The 15,441-nt window shown below is 42.1% G+C and overlaps 2 protein-coding genes across 2 annotated transcripts in view; one reads left to right on the forward strand and one right to left on the reverse strand.

Annotated features, from left to right (window-relative positions):
- ATP13A5 (ATPase 13A5) overlaps positions 1 to 15,441 on the forward strand; it is a 128,741-nt gene that overhangs the window by 66,706 nt on the left and 46,594 nt on the right. The window contains 7 exon segments of the mRNA XM_045502579.1: positions 329 to 499; positions 2,673 to 2,830; positions 5,543 to 5,731; positions 9,659 to 9,720; positions 11,304 to 11,454; positions 13,990 to 14,073; positions 14,662 to 14,818. Of these exon segments, the coding sequence (XP_045358535.1) occupies positions 329 to 499; positions 2,673 to 2,830; positions 5,543 to 5,731; positions 9,659 to 9,720; positions 11,304 to 11,454; positions 13,990 to 14,073; positions 14,662 to 14,818 (972 nt within the window).
- Positions 6,930 to 15,441, reverse strand: part of PLAAT1 (phospholipase A and acyltransferase 1) — an 82,430-nt gene continuing 73,918 nt past the window's right edge. Inside the window, exon 7 of the transcript XR_006718423.1 lies at positions 6,930 to 7,309. The gene's annotated coding sequence lies outside the window, so the exon portion shown is untranslated. The remainder of the gene's footprint in view (positions 7,310 to 15,441) is intronic.

Below are 15,441 nucleotides of genomic sequence, written 5' to 3' on the forward strand. Positions count from 1 at the left end.
TACCTAGCATAAATTTGGGCTTAAAGAACACTTGAGGGGACAATTAGGTGACAACTATCTTTGTTAAAATGGCCTGCTTTTTAAATTACAACAGCAAACCATGCAGACCAGGTATGGAAAATATAGGTGGACCTTAAATAAATATGTAAAATATAACCAAGTATACCACTGCTTGCATCGCCAGCATCCTTGAGAAATCATCTGACCCAGGAAATGGGCATTAAGACCTGAATAGCTACGGTTTGTATACTTTCTCAAAACTGTCAAGCACCAGCTCTGAATAACTACCTGAGTTCACACAGAATCAACAAAATACAATCTTCTTTAGGAGAAAGCATACCTGTCACAAAGACGCCACTGCCGCATACGGAGAACACCGTGGCCTGGAAATCCCACAGCTTGGAGGACTATCGGAAACATGTCCTTTTCTGCGGGACAGAAGTTATCCAGGTCAAGCCGTCTGGGCAGGGGCCAGTGAGAGCAGTTGTTTTGCAAACAGGTTAGTAGATTCCACTTTTGTAAATGTAGTCCCTGCTTAGAGGTGGGGGAGTTGGATTGGGGAAATTTGGCTTAGGATTTATGGAGTTTGCCACCTTCTGGTAATAGTCATACTTGTTTCTAGTCAGATCCTTATTTATTTATTCTAAGTTGCCACCATTTCCAACCTCACTGGTTCATTGTTAAAACCCTTGTCTAAGATGAAATACATTGATGATACAGAGATGAAATACATTGCCTCAAAGGCAAGACTGTGTTCTTGTTTGTTTGTGTTTTATGTCCCCAGGCTTCTTTCCTTTTCCCTCTATACCAACTCTAAGTGATTCCCAAGAAAAAAGTTCCAACCATTATCACTTGAGGACTTTCTCCTTTCAAACTGCTGCTTGCTGGGCTATTTCCAGGTCCCCGCTGGATGCCTCCCTCTGGGTTCCCTACAGACACTTCAAAGTCAAGGCATCGAAAGGACTTATCCTCCTCTTTCTGTTGACAGCATCACCATCTAGCCGGTCTGTCCACATCACCTTTAGCTTCCCACTTTCTCCCGTACCAAGTAGAACACCACATCCTGTCAATTCTACAAATACCTCCTGAGTCTTGTCTCCCTTTCCTTCATCTCCACAGTTGGTGTTTTGTCCAGGCCTTTCATCATCTCCTGTCTAACCATTGCAACAGAAATATTCTCTTGACTGTTCCCTTTCAGCTTTTGCCTCAAATACTTTGCCTTGTCTTTTGTTCCACCTCCCCCTGGATCTGCCACCAAGTCATATTTCTAAAGCAGATTTTGAAGCAGTTTACACACACCATGCTCAAAAAGTTTTCAAGACTACTAATCTTACTCCCGGTCTTTCACAGGACATCACACAGCCAACACTACCCCTGACCTGTGTTTCTGCCAGCCCACATATGCACAGATCCAAAACCCACCTTGCACTTTGTTGTCTCTATGTGTTAGCCTATGATTCAGTTGTTCTACCCAATTTTTTAAAATTAAAAACATCAAGTTTTGCTTCAAAGGGGTCAGTGGGCATGAGCTAATGAATGGAAATCATGGGAACCACCTTATCTGAGCTTGTAAAATGCTGAGGCAACAAGCTAGAGAAAACTCTGCTCTTTTTCTCCAAAGCCTACAAAGCCATGTTTGAGGAGACTATACATTTACCAAGCAGTGGGATTAAGGCGTGTTTCATACAACAGTGGTTCATATCTAGTAGCCCCCCTTTTGTTGCCAATAACTTAGATTTTAATGAAGATCTACTAAGTGCCATGCCTTGAGGGCTAAAGAAAAAAATTAGGAGACATTCCTTGCCCTTAAAGAAGATTATGGTCTGGTGCAGGAAACAGTGTGGAGTTAGAGCTAACTAAACACAGAGCAATGATAGATGTCACATGATTAAGTGTTACAGGGACCCCCAGAGAGGGGGAGAAATTATTTTTGATAAGAAGTGTGGGAGTAGAACTCTGGAAATATTTATTTGATGAGGCGGCATTTTGAGCCAAGCCTGATTGGATGGGAAAGCTTTAGCCAGTCCTAGCAGAAGGCTAACAAAACATGCTAATCTATTTCTGCAAAACACAAAAGAAGGACTGCCTTGGGGTTTTCTGAGAGCAGTGAGCAGTAAAGAGATAAGTCTAGCAACATAGGAGTATACTGAGGTTGACAGGATCTAGAATGCCGTGTCTAGAAATTTTAACTTTATTGCAAAAAATCAGGGGTTCTGGAAGGTGTTTGGGCATAAGAACGACATGATCAGAGGTATATGTGTTTAAGAAATTACTTGTTTTGTGCTTTCCTTTTGTCTTCATTTTCTATTATTTTCAACACATACTTGAGCTTTATTGTCTTCTCTTAGCAGCTCGTCTTCTCTGGTGACTGTGTCTGTCAGTCCTCAGTCTTCTTTTCCTCAATCTTATGCATGAGTGAGGAGCTTCACTGTGTGAGCCGTTGTAGCACTGACTTCCAGAGCAAGAGAAATTGAACAAGGTTAAGTGAATATCACTTATTGTTCCTAGTGACTTGTAGGGATAATAAATGTAAATATACTGTTTGCAGTGATGTCTTCATTCCATATTCAAATGACACTATTAACCAATCCTTAATTCAATGCAAATCATTTTGGGTTTCGTGGTAAACTGTATTAAGGGAACTTACTCCACCTGTGATTACCTTCATGCAGGTTACAATACTGCCAAAGGGGACTTGGTGAGATCCATCCTCTATCCCCGACCTCTGAACTTCAAGCTATACAATGATGCCTTCAAGTTTATAGTGTTCCTGGCCTTCCTTGGCATTGTGGGTTTCTTCTATGCCCTTGGTGTATATATGTACCATGGAGTAAGTACTGGGGGTAAGGCTTTTTAATGACATAGCTTTTTCAAGGATCCTCACCTAACTCAAAAGGGTTGGATAAGGTCATCTTTTAGCCCCATCATTCCGTGGATCAGTTCTGTCCAATAGAACTTTCTTAGATGATGGAACTATTGTATACCTACATGGTCCAATTTGGTAGCCCTTAACCACATGTGCTTATTGAACACTTGAACTGTGGCTAGTGTGACCAAGGAAATGAATTTTCAGTTTTACTTCATTTTAATTATTTTTAATTAATTTAAGTAATTTAGTGATTTGATTATTTAGTTAATTTAAATTCAAGTCACCATATGTAGCTAGTGAAAATTGTATTGGATGGCACAGCTATGAAAAGTTGAAAAGTTCATGACTTCTTTCACCACTTGGATGCGAATAAGAGGTTACTTCATGTGTGGCATTGGTAATACCGAAGCCCAGACATCCTCAGAGGAAATAGGTGTTTCTCAAGTCTGATAGAATGGAGAGGATTTAGTCAATCAGATCAGGGAGGAGAAAGAGCATGCTAGTTGGAGTGAGAAAAGGACAAAGGAAGAAATGCAGATGGGTCTTCTGGAACCAGCAAGCAACTGAGAGATTAAATCTAGCAAGGTAAAATGGGTCACATTGAAAGGGTTCTTGAATGCCGTGCCTAGAAATTTGGATTATTTGAGAATGCTGAGATATTTGAGTGTGTACATTGTCTAAGGCATACCCAACATACCATGTACCCAGTGAGTTTTTCTATGTTCTGTTAGGTTCTAAAATAGAACTGACTCTCCACTTTTACAGAACTGTATGCTGCACGGATCCCCACTTCCTTTTAAACTTCATAGTGGTCTGGTTTTGGTTTGTTTGAACATTTCTCTTAATGGTTGTGACGGCTGAAGGAAGGGTTCTCACAAATGACCTCTGAGGTCCTTTCTGGTCCTGAGAGTGTGATTCTTTTGTGAACTGTGTAATCTCTTCTTTAAGACATACTGGGATGTTAGCAATGTGGGCTCATTGGGAAGAAGAAAAAAAAATGTAAATAAAAGGGTCCAAACATAGGTATGAAACTGGGTATGGGTGACTTAATTACAATGCCCAAATTTAGTGCATTCTATGTGTGTGTTGTCAGGGAGAGGGGTAAATATTGATGGACAGAGTGACGAGAATTTCCAAGCAATGTTCACGCTCGTACTTGAGCTCTGGGTAGTCATTCCAGTCTGATATAAGCCTTCAGGCAACATTTCTAGGTCAGGAAAAGGCAAAGGAGGCCAGGGCATATTGGCACCCCTAGAATGGACCCTGGAAAGAGCTGGGCAGACTGTTAAAGCAAGTGGGACTGGAACTTGAGGCACTGTGCCAGTTTCATCTGGGGAGCAGGAAAACAAACAAAAGGCCCTCTTCTGTGGACCAGGAAGCACCCACAGTGATTAGGAATGAAGGTTTCCTGGGTAGGACTCAACATCTAATACACACCAAAGCAGCGATACTAATTGTAGACCCCACCTTCTTGTGGGTCATAACCTGTGACCCTGCTGGCTTCCTCCATCTGTACTGTCTCAGGAATAGATAGAGCTGAGTCCTCGGGGTCAACACTTTGTGGCCGTGGTTGGGAAAAACAGAGAACGCTGGATTTTATGACAATCTGAGATTGGACCAATGATGTATCTAGCAGCCTTTGATATTGAACTTGAATCTGTATTTCCAGTGCTCAGAAGAGGACTTTAGTGGCTAAAATTACGGTTAATTTCATAAAAATCTAGGGTAAGGCCATTAATATCTAGAGAAGGTGAAAAATAAAACAAGCCATGCTGTGATTTGATCTTGGCCCCATTCTTATCAGCCATGTGAATTTCTGTGGACCCGCCTGGGATCTTGACTCTATGAGAATTGACTGGATACTATAAGACACTGGTCACATATTTGTGCCCCCCGAGTGGGACAGCCTAGGGTTCAGATCCTCACCATTTAACTAGCAGATGGCTTGGGGAAGTTATTTTAATTTTTTAAACCTTGGTTTCTTTATCTGTTAAATGGAGAAAATAACAGTGTTTACCTCCTAAGGTTGTTGTGAGAAGTAACTAAATCATTTATGTAGCCTAATCCAGCTCTCACCCCAGAATGTGTGCAGTGAGAACAAGCTGTTTTTACTATGGACTTTAGCAGACTCTTGGTCATCATTTTTATCAGGTTACCTTTCATTTAATAGTTCCTGTGTCAGAAACTGTGCTAGGCTCTATATCTAGAGATGAATAAGATGAACTTGCAAAGGACTTCAAAGATGTATAAGCCACAGCTGCTGCACCCAAGCGGTTTGGAAGCGACTGGGGGAGATTTATAACCCAACTGTCAAGCCCGTGCGTGAAATGTTACAACTCAAAAATGGTCTCAGTGCCTGGGGAGTCTAAGAGGGTGTGTTATGATGAGCAGAGGAAGGATGGTACTCTGGGTGGAGGGAATGCCAAGCGAAGAGAAACAGAGTCAAAAAGGGCAGGGTGGACATAGAAAAGGGATCAGAGTTTCTTTTGTGCACAATGGGAGACAACTTGTCTGTTCCTTAAGCACACCCAAGAGATCTCTCTGCCCCACGGAGAGAGCAGCTCTCTTTAAATATTTTGAGCTTCTAAAACTCTTGGAGTGCTGCAGGAGACGGTGCTAGAAAGGGTGCCGCCCTGTGCTGCTAGGCTAACCTCTATGTCCCTCCCTCCCTAGGTTTCTCCAAGAGACACGGCAACCATGGCCCTGCTTCTCCTCACCGTGACTGTCCCTCCTGTGCTACCAGCTGCCCTGACCACAGGAATCGTGTATGCACAAAAGAGGCTGAAGAAAAAGAAAATCTTCTGTATTTCCCCACAGAGAATCAATATGTGTGGACAAATAAACCTCGTGTGCTTTGACAAAGTATGATCTAAACTTTCCTGGTTGGAGGTTGATTTCAAGGCAGAGCAGAGCTGGGAAAGGCCTCCAAGAATGCCTGGTTCACTGCTTTCATTTTACATATAGGAACACTGAGGCCAGAGAAGGTCACACAGTGGGCTAGTGTGAGACCATGCTCTACAAGCCCACTGTGCAGAGTCCTAAGGAAGTGGTTTAGCTATATCACATCATAAATTTCTTCCCTATGAAATTTAATATTTTTGTGCCTGTATTGGGTTTCAAAACAATCTCTTATTGTAATAACTTCTATGACTGACTGGCTTTTTCAGGCAAAAAGAATTGTGAGGAACATTTCTGTTCCCTGAAATACTTTGTCCTGTGCTTAATTGAAAATATTCCATTTTTCTCCTCTGCTTCTTTTAAGGAAAGGGAGGGAGGGGACAGTGCCTGTGTTAATGCACTCAGTCCCTCCTTTCTCCTTTGACCCCCAGGTTATCAGGACTCAGGACTAGAAGAATGTTGTCCTGTAACTGCTTGGGGTTCTGGAGGTAGCAGGGGAGAAGTATGTCCAAATGGGAAGGATTGCTGCTCTGGGACAGGTCTAAAACCTCTTTCTGTGACTCTCCTGTGGGGGTCCTGTGTCCCTCTGGAGGGACCTCAGCCTCATCCACCTGCTGTTCAGATCCTGCCCTCTGCTTGGGCAGGCCAATTTAATTGTTGTAACACAGTGGGCCTGGCCGGTCCCTCCATGTCTTCACTTTGTATTAGAATAATTAATTAAGGCTTTGACACTTTTTAATTAACCTACCTTGGCCAAGAGTCCCATTAATAAGAGGGTCCTTGCTCTGGAGAAGCTCATGACTTAGCTGAGGAAGCAGGTACAATGGAAGTGTAAACCATGATAATGCAGTGAAATGCATGCTCAAAGAGGCATGGAAAAGCATCGAAGTTAAGTTACCTGCCATGGATGGGAGGTCACCGCTGAGCTGTGGCTTTGCTTGTTAGACAGAATGGGCTCAGAGATGAGCAGTTCAGAAGCACAGGGATGTCATGGCCTGTGGCATGTGGGTGTGGCTACAACAGGGGCTGTGTGGTAGGGAATGTAGCTGGAGAGGAAGAGCCCAATTGCTCAGGGCCTGATGTGTCAAGCTAAGAAGTGGGGCCTTGTGAAGGAGAATGGGAGCCTTACCATTTTTTTTTTAAAGACGATCAAAGACATTTATATAGGTGTGTTTTGTTTATTCCATCGAGGGTAATTGGTGAGAAGGAACAAAAGGGAGGTAGGACTGAGACAGGAAGCTATCTAGGGAAGACTGAAGAGATGGGTCATTGTCCTAAGCAAGGAGGGCAAGAATGGAGAGTATAGGACAAACTGAAGAGACACCATGAGTAGACTTGATAAGTCTTGGCTCCACACTGGAAGCAGCTCAGCCCTAAAATTAGTTCCATTCTATTCTGGCTGAGTTTCCTCTGGCAAAGAAAACCCTCAATCACCACTCCTCAAGTTAACCACTAGGGTTAACAGTAGCTTCTTTTAGTTCCACGGCCTTGGAAGTTTTCTGGTAAGGATTCCCATTATTTACCCAGCAGCCTCACTGGTGCCTGTAATATAAGAGGGAGATTATAAAGTTAGGTTCATTACATATTTGTCTTTTTCTAAAACTAATTTTTCCAGTTGTTCATTTTATGTCTCATACAAAGCTTTTCCCCTCCACGTCCTCATGTGCTCCTTTGCTAGACCAACTGAGGAACTGTTCCTCGGCACGCTTGGCCAAACCCTCGGTGGCATGACAACATGTCATCGTGCAAAAAACACTGGGTTGGGATTCGGCAAAATGAGAAATCAAGAGAAATTTGAACTCCAGTGATCTCTCGGTGCCTTTATAGCTTGTACATTGTAAAACTCTACCAATATGGTGTTGGAATGAAGCACCCCACAATTAATCGAGGTCCCCATCTACTTTTATTTCCACTTAGAAGACATTCACCATGTGCTTCTTATTACCATATATTTCTAGTTTATGTTGGTCTGTTATAAGTTCTCTGAAACAGTTCTCTCTTATCTATTCAGCTCAGCCCAAGCCTGGGCTAGTATTTATGCTAAGAAGTTGGCTTTTTCTGTCTTATTCCCTTTACAACTGTAACTATAATTTAGTTTTCTTTCTGTTCATGGCTAGTTTTATAGTATAAGAATCATTTTCACATAGAGAAATGACACGGTCCCATTTCTGTTTGCTGCCATATAATCTCTGTTTTCATGTTCAAAATATTGATGTGTAAAAATATAATCTGATCATCAGGGAAACATTTCAGTTTGAATTAAGCTGCTAACTCTTTTTGAAATGGAATAACTCAAGAGGATTTGGAATCTAAACACACAGGTTGGAACCCTCATAAAATGCAGGAGGGAAATGAAGCAAATAGGTTTTTTTCTATTGTTCTTCAAGGAGTAACTCACACAAAGCATGTTAGCTTTCTGTGAAGCCCAAATAAATTGAAACAAAGAATCCTTCATTCCTTAATTGGAAGTCCAGTATGGGTTCTGTCTTTCTGCATGCTTTGCAAATTTTATTTAACATTTGTCATCTAGAGGGAGATTCTAGATGGGCCAGATTCTGGTTCTTTCTCTCCAACCTGCAAGCCACTGGACCTTGAGGCTGCTCCTTTAACTTCTAATCTGAGAATGTCCTTTCCCTATTTAGTCGATTGTAAGAATTAGAAGCATCGTAAGCACTTCATCATAAAGCGTTATGCCAATTTAATGTGCTGTAATGAAAGAAATGTCATTTGATAGGAAGCTAGAAAATTCAGTGTCTTATACAGAAATGACTGTAAAAAGAATGATGACAGAGACCTGGGTGTCAGTATTGAAAAGGGATACACCCCAGCACTTGGGAATGTTCTGCTCAGCCTTGACAGTGCTGAAGTAGTGGGAGCCACATGGTTACTCTGACTGGGTGTTGGCCTCTTGCATAAAGACACTGGGGTCTGTAATTAATGGTGGGCTATGAAGCAATAAGCAAATTCAAAGTGCTGTCATAGTACTTAGTTCCATGTTGCTTTCTTTGTTACATTATGTGATAAATACTCTCCCATAATATAGCAAATCAAATCTCCCAACCATTTTCCTCTTGATCTAACAATAAAACCCATTCATGGGCATTAATAAGTATTTATTATTAGCACTTCATTTCTCTCTAAATTCTCAAAGCCCTTTATCAACATTTCATTATCAATCTGGACATTCATCATGTCACCCATATTTTAGAAAATTGCTGTGAGCCAGATGGCAGACTATGAACTAATCAGTCTTAAAAAGAAAGAAAAATTCTGAACTCTGCTTTAGAAAGATAGCAGGTGCCAACTATAAAGTCAAACTCGTACTGGTCCTTATTGGATTTCCATTCACTAAATGCTTCTCGTTTAACAACAGCAAGTGCAAAAATAAACACACAAAAGCAAAACACTAACATTTGATTGTAATGATTAGTATCTAGAATCATTTCATTATCGACACAGTCTTTTCAGGAATCATTTGTCACCTGCTGAATTCTTCCTTCAGGTACCCTTCTCTGATTTAAAATTCAATGCTTGCAAGAGTGCCTGAGTGGCTCAGTTGGTTAAGCGTCTGACTGGCTCATGTCATGATCTCACAGTTTGAGCCCAGCATCAAGCTCACTGCTGTCAGCATGGAGTCTGCTTTGGATCCTCTGTTTCCCTCTCTGCCCCGCCCCCCCCTCAAGGCATGCACACATGCTCGCTCTCTCTGTCAAAAATAAACATTAAAAACATATTTTTAAAAATAATAAGAAAACAAAATTTAATGCTTACAAACAAGGACTTTGGACAACTAGATCTACTTTAATGTTTTGGGAGGTTGGGTTTTGTTTAAATCATGATGTAATCAAAAGTTCTAAATCTTATGCTAATACCAATTCTAACTTCTTCCAGACTGGCACTCTTACGGAAGATGGGCTGGACCTCTGGGGGACTCTCCCTACTGCTGACAACTGGTAAGCACGTCAGTGAAGATGGGATGTGGGATTGGTATAGCTACCTTGGTGCTATTCAAGTCCTTCCTTCTGGTGTCCCAATTATTCTAACTTAAATGGGTTCTAAGTTCAGAATCAGATGTGGAAAATAGGCCTTCAAACTCCACATGAAAAAATAGAACGAACTAGATGAGTAAGAGGCTGAGTGAATAAAAAAGAGGAGCAAAGGGTGAAATCATAACTGTACTTAATTAAAAACCACAAAGATTTGCTGGTGGTTATTGGACTGGGCGGGGTGGGGGGGGGGAGTCCAGAAAGGAAGAGTTCCCTCCCTTCCCTCATGTAGCTCACATCTCATGGGATTGGAAGGCACAAATGCGTTCATCTTCTACGCATAATACAGCCCATGGAAAGAGCTATGATTAAGGCACGCATATCAGAAGAGAGAAGAAAAAATAATAATGATTGTTTGATATAATACACAGTCTTGGATTTTGGAATAACATAGTGGATAAAAGGTCGAAATTAATTTTGGAAATGAACAGAATGAGGAAAAACACCTGACAAAGATAGCACTTGAGATAGAACGTTAAAGGGTATATGGCTACCATTTTTACAGACACAGGTGAAAAGCTGGCCACAGGAGAGGGGAGAACAATCACAGAGATGCTACCCCAGAATGGATAGTGAGGAGAGGGCCCTCGCTCCCCTTCCCCACAGGGCTGAGATCTGCCCTCTCGGTCTAAGTACAAGATGCCTTGACTCTTCAGCTCTAGATATCCCCCCTTGGCTGTAAACAGTGGTTGAGCCTCTGTCTTTGAGTCATGCAGGGGCTCTCCAGCACAGTGATGGGGCCAAGCACAGCTCTGGCACGAGATAACAGCAGACAGGCAGTGCGATGTTGCAGAAAATACTTGGGTTCAACCCTACTCATGTGGTTCAGCTCCTGGTTGCTCAGATGGCCGGGCCAAGCTTTTGTCCGGACAAGCACTGCTTTGTCTTCTATTGGCCAGACCAGTGAAAGGGGAATAGGATGCTTAGAGTTTTCACCCCTCCTCTCTTTTCCTTTCCCCAAATGCTCAGGTTTTCGGGGTGTAGAAACCACTGTCTACAATTATCATTTGGCTATTAGATGGGAAATGAGAATGGTAAACTGTACCAGTCTACCATCATAAAGGAAAATGAGACGCTGGATATCTATGCCAGGAGTTTCTAGAAATAGGGCAAAGGACTGAGTCATGAGAAATATTTGAGTCCAGGTGTGCTTTTCTATTTTAAAATTTTTTAATGTTTATTTTTGAGAGAGAGAGAGAGAGAGAGAGCGCATGAGTGGGGGAGGAGTGGAGAGAGAGGGAGATTCTGAAGCAGGCTGCAGGCTCTGAGCTTACTGCCACCCTAGGCACTGACCTCAAGTGACCTGACAGAAGTCTCTGTGATTATATCCAGGCACTTAGACTTTATCATACGGGGCATGAAGAGCTCTGGAAGGATTTGAACATAAAGGTTAAGCATTATTGAAACTCTGTGTTGGCAAGATTTAAGGGGCAGAGTGTGTAAAATGATTTTGTTGAAGACTTTCATTTCTTAATCATCTTCTCTCCCAGTTTTCAGGAAGTGAATAGCTTTGCCTCAGGCAAGGCTTTGCCATGGGGCCCGCTGTGTGCTGCCATGGCCAGCTGCCACTCTCTGATCCTTCTCAATGGGACCATCCAAGGAGACCCACTGGACCTCAAAATGTTTGAAGGCACTGCCTGGGTAAGATGATAGTTTCTTGTTTTGGCTAAATGAGAAAAACTTGAAGAAATCCTTACTGAAAGTGGAAAAGTTTTCTAACTTTGATTGAAGCTCAGAGAAGATTTGTAACAACGTTGAAGGAAGGTTCGACTCTACCTGAATTTCCCAGTATCTGCTCCCAAGAACTCTGTTAATGAGTGCAGCTTGAAATAAGGTTCCGTGATCAAATTGGGAACCTGCTGTTTTAAGAAAGTAAAATTGATTTCTTGGCTACCAGATTTCTTTAGTATACTGTGGTGCATTGTGAATATTCAAGAAGGAATAGGATAAGCAGCATTTACCAAACCTTCTTGACCACAAAACCTTGACAGGCCAAAACATGGTACATTCTCTGTAACACAGAGAAACAGTGGTCTAAAGCAGTGCTATTCAGTAGAGTAGCCACTAGCCGGCGACATGTGGTTATCGAGTACTTAAAATTGGGCTATGCAACCAAGGACTGAATTTTCCATTTTAATTCACTTTAATCAATTTAAATATAAATGGCCACAGGTGGCTGGTAGCTACTGTATTAGACAGTATAGGTCTAGATACTAGCCTGAAGGTTTCCCAGTCCAACTGGATCAATTTTTTGAGCTGAGTATGAACAGTTGAAAGGTATAAACCCATTCTCGTGGCTGTCATGACATGGTGAGCAGACCTCTCGACCCCGTCACTTTCTAGCTGTGTGACCCCAAATCCAGAACCAAGATTCTGAGTCTGTTACCTCAGGTGTGCATTGGTGATAATAACGCCTCACTCACCGACTTGTGGTAAGCACTGATCCTATGAGCCTACAGGGGCTGCTTGCATTGTAAAGTGCCCACCAAGTGAAAAGCATTCATTCATTCATTCATTCAGTCAGTCACTATTTAGTTAATTACATTACTCTGCTCTCCAAAAAGCCAAACCAAAACAAAACACGTTTTCAAGCTACTGACAATGATATCTTAACTACAGGGCAGCATTTAAACAGAATGTTAAAGGAATGAAAACACATGACTGCAGGGACATGAAATAACACCTCACAAGAAGGCAAATTTATAGATGTATAGATTTATAGTGGGGGGAGGGGCACCTGAGTGGCTCAGTGGGTTACGTGTCCAATTCTTGGTTTTGACTCAGGTCATGAACTCACGGGTTCATGAGTTCAAGCCCCGACTTGGGCTCTCCACTGGCAGTGTGGAGCCTGCTTGGGATTCCCTCTCCCTCTCTCTCTCCATCCCTCCCCCCCCCACACTGTTTCTATCTAAAATAAATAAACTTATAAAAAATTTTTTAAAAAGTGTGTACTGGCAAAATTGTAGCTTTCTAGAAGCCAAAATAATAAAAGAGGAAACCTGGTAAACATGGAAATTTTTGATATCAGCAAGTTAAAATTTAAGCATTTGCTGTGGAGAAATCTTCTACTTAAACACAAAGGGATAATCACTTTCCTGGATCTTAATGGAGAGGAATCAGTGTAATTATTACACATTGTCCTCACCGGCATCCTTCGCATAGACACAATGATGAGCTGCTTAGGGTCATTCTTACTATATGTGACTTTGATCCTGGTTCTGACGGTGGCTCTTCTCCATCGAGGGGAGTTGGTCTATGTGTACAAATGACATACAATTCGGGGTCTTGTGCAGGAACATAAATTGCTAGGATTAGCTCTGTAAGAACTGTCTTTAAGAGCAGTGGTATCCACCCCAAGCAAAGTATGGAAGTGCAAGGTGATTTGCAGAATTTAAAGCTAGGTGAGAAACAGTCTCGAATTAAATATCCTTTGGTGGATAGGAACCTGTCATGAAACATAAGGAGGAGGGGAAATATCCTTGTAGACTCTAATAATTTTAGTGCTACAAGGGATGTCAGAATATTTTTCAGAAGAAATTTGAGATCTGGAGAAATGGAGGCATTGTCCCCAACGTTAAACAGGTAAGTGATGGAGCAGAGGCCAAATGTTGTCTCCTATTTTCTGATTTGTAGATCTGACTGCCTGTCCTATATTTTAGGTTAATATTGGTTTCTCAAATGGTGTAACTTATACTGTTGCAACCTCCAAAGAATGCAAACTGTTTTCAAATATGCTTTCTAATTTGCCAGCAGCTAACTTGCTAACTCTTTAGCTAACCAATTAGGCTAGTAACGTAGATACAGAATAAGAATTAATCCCAGGTTTATCTCAAGACCCGATCCTAACTCAACTGAGGGCTAATGTGCTCAGCTATATTAAATTCTCATCCAATTACTAGTCATACCATTCAGGAAGAGTCATTGGCCTGTAGCCGGCATTTCTTCCATCAATTACCACTTAAACTGTAGTCACAATATTTCTGGCTTTTTGACATTCTCCAACAAGGTCCTTAATAACGCAACAGAAATTTGACAGTGATGGTATTCAGATAATTGGCCTACAAGAGAAAATATGTGGAAGGGGCTTTGAAAAGGTTCAAGTGCTATGCAAATGAGAGGTATTTCTTTCTTACTATTTTGCTGTAAGGAATCATGAATGTTTTCATTTTGAAACAGATAATGGAAGATTGTGATGCAGACTACCGCACATTTGGGATGCCAGGTTCAAACATAATAAAGCCAGGACCGAAAGCCAGTTGGGTATGACTTGCTTTTTCAAATCAGACAGCTCTTTCTCCTTGAAACTAACAGTGTCCACAGTTGGTTTGCTCGTCCCTTCATTCCTGAATCTATTTTTAAATTTATTCATGAACCTGTCTTATGCTAGAGCACTGCGCTAGGTGCTAAGGGATAGAGTGATTTCAGAGCTAGATGTGTGGGGCTCTGTGTTGGAGGAGTACAGAGGCTGGTAGAAAAATCCATATAGGTGCAAATCAGTGCAATACCCTGGGCCGACTGCTATAATAAAGGCTGAAGAAAGAGCTGCAGGCGTTCAGAGGTGAGAGTGAATACTATTTATGAGAGAGAAGTGCCACAGAGGACGGGACCTGTGAACTTGGCCTGGAAGATGATTAGGATTTCTCCAGGCAGTCAAAGGGAAAGGCCTTGCAGAACCAGACAACTTGATGAGGGAATCGCCGTCGAGGCAGACAGAAAAGTATCAATGTTGTGACAAACATACCACTTCATGACATCCCTGGGTTCATTGCAGAGCAAGTCCTATTTGTTGGTATGTGTCTGTGAAATTTCACAAGCATCTTAAGCTCCCCTTTGTTGGTGCTGTCTCAGAGTCCCGTGGAAGCCATAGCCATTTTGCGCCAGTTTCCATTTTCCTCAAGCCTGCAGAGGATGTCTGTGGTCGCTCAGGTGGCAGGGGAGGATCACTTCCATGTGTATATGAAGGGTGCCCCGGAGATGCTGGCCAAGTTCTGCAAGTCTGAAACAGGTACTAATTGACCCTGTTCTCTCTTTCAGGAGGTAAAAATGTTTTAGAAGCCCAAACACACAAAGCACACAAGACTAAATGAATGTAGAAGTGATTGTTTTCTCAGTGAGTGAGAAGTGGGCCCAGGAGATCTGATAAGACAGACGTGACCATTTCAAGGCCGTGAGGCAGAGAGTAAATATCTGGCTTTGATCGATCCAGAAAAGTCCAACCACAATGGGGTATCAGGGAAGGAGATGTGAAGCAAATATCAGGAGCCAGAACAGGAAGCTACATCAGGGTGAGCGAACCAGGAACGTGTGAAGGGAATAATGGGACAGGTCTGGGCCCTGCACTCAGCCTGAAACTCGGGCGCTCCGCCTGACACCTCTGGGGGCTGGCACCATGTAAGGGCCTCGTGCCGGTCAATGGAAGGAGAATACAGACAAGATAAATCTTTCACACACACACAAAGTGATTAGAGCAAATTAGACGGTATTAGAGCAATGCAATTGATCATTTTCACAGCAATTTCATCTTTCTGGGCCAGATTTTGAGCTGATTTGTATTGTCTCTTTGTCTTACAAACATATGCACCCTCTAAGCGGCAGCCCAGATTTGTAAGGATATTGTTGCATTCAAAT

The sequence above is a fragment of the Leopardus geoffroyi genome, chromosome C2 (assembly GCF_018350155.1).
Source record: "Leopardus geoffroyi isolate Oge1 chromosome C2, O.geoffroyi_Oge1_pat1.0, whole genome shotgun sequence".
Taxonomy (NCBI): Eukaryota; Metazoa; Chordata; class Mammalia; order Carnivora; family Felidae; genus Leopardus; species Leopardus geoffroyi.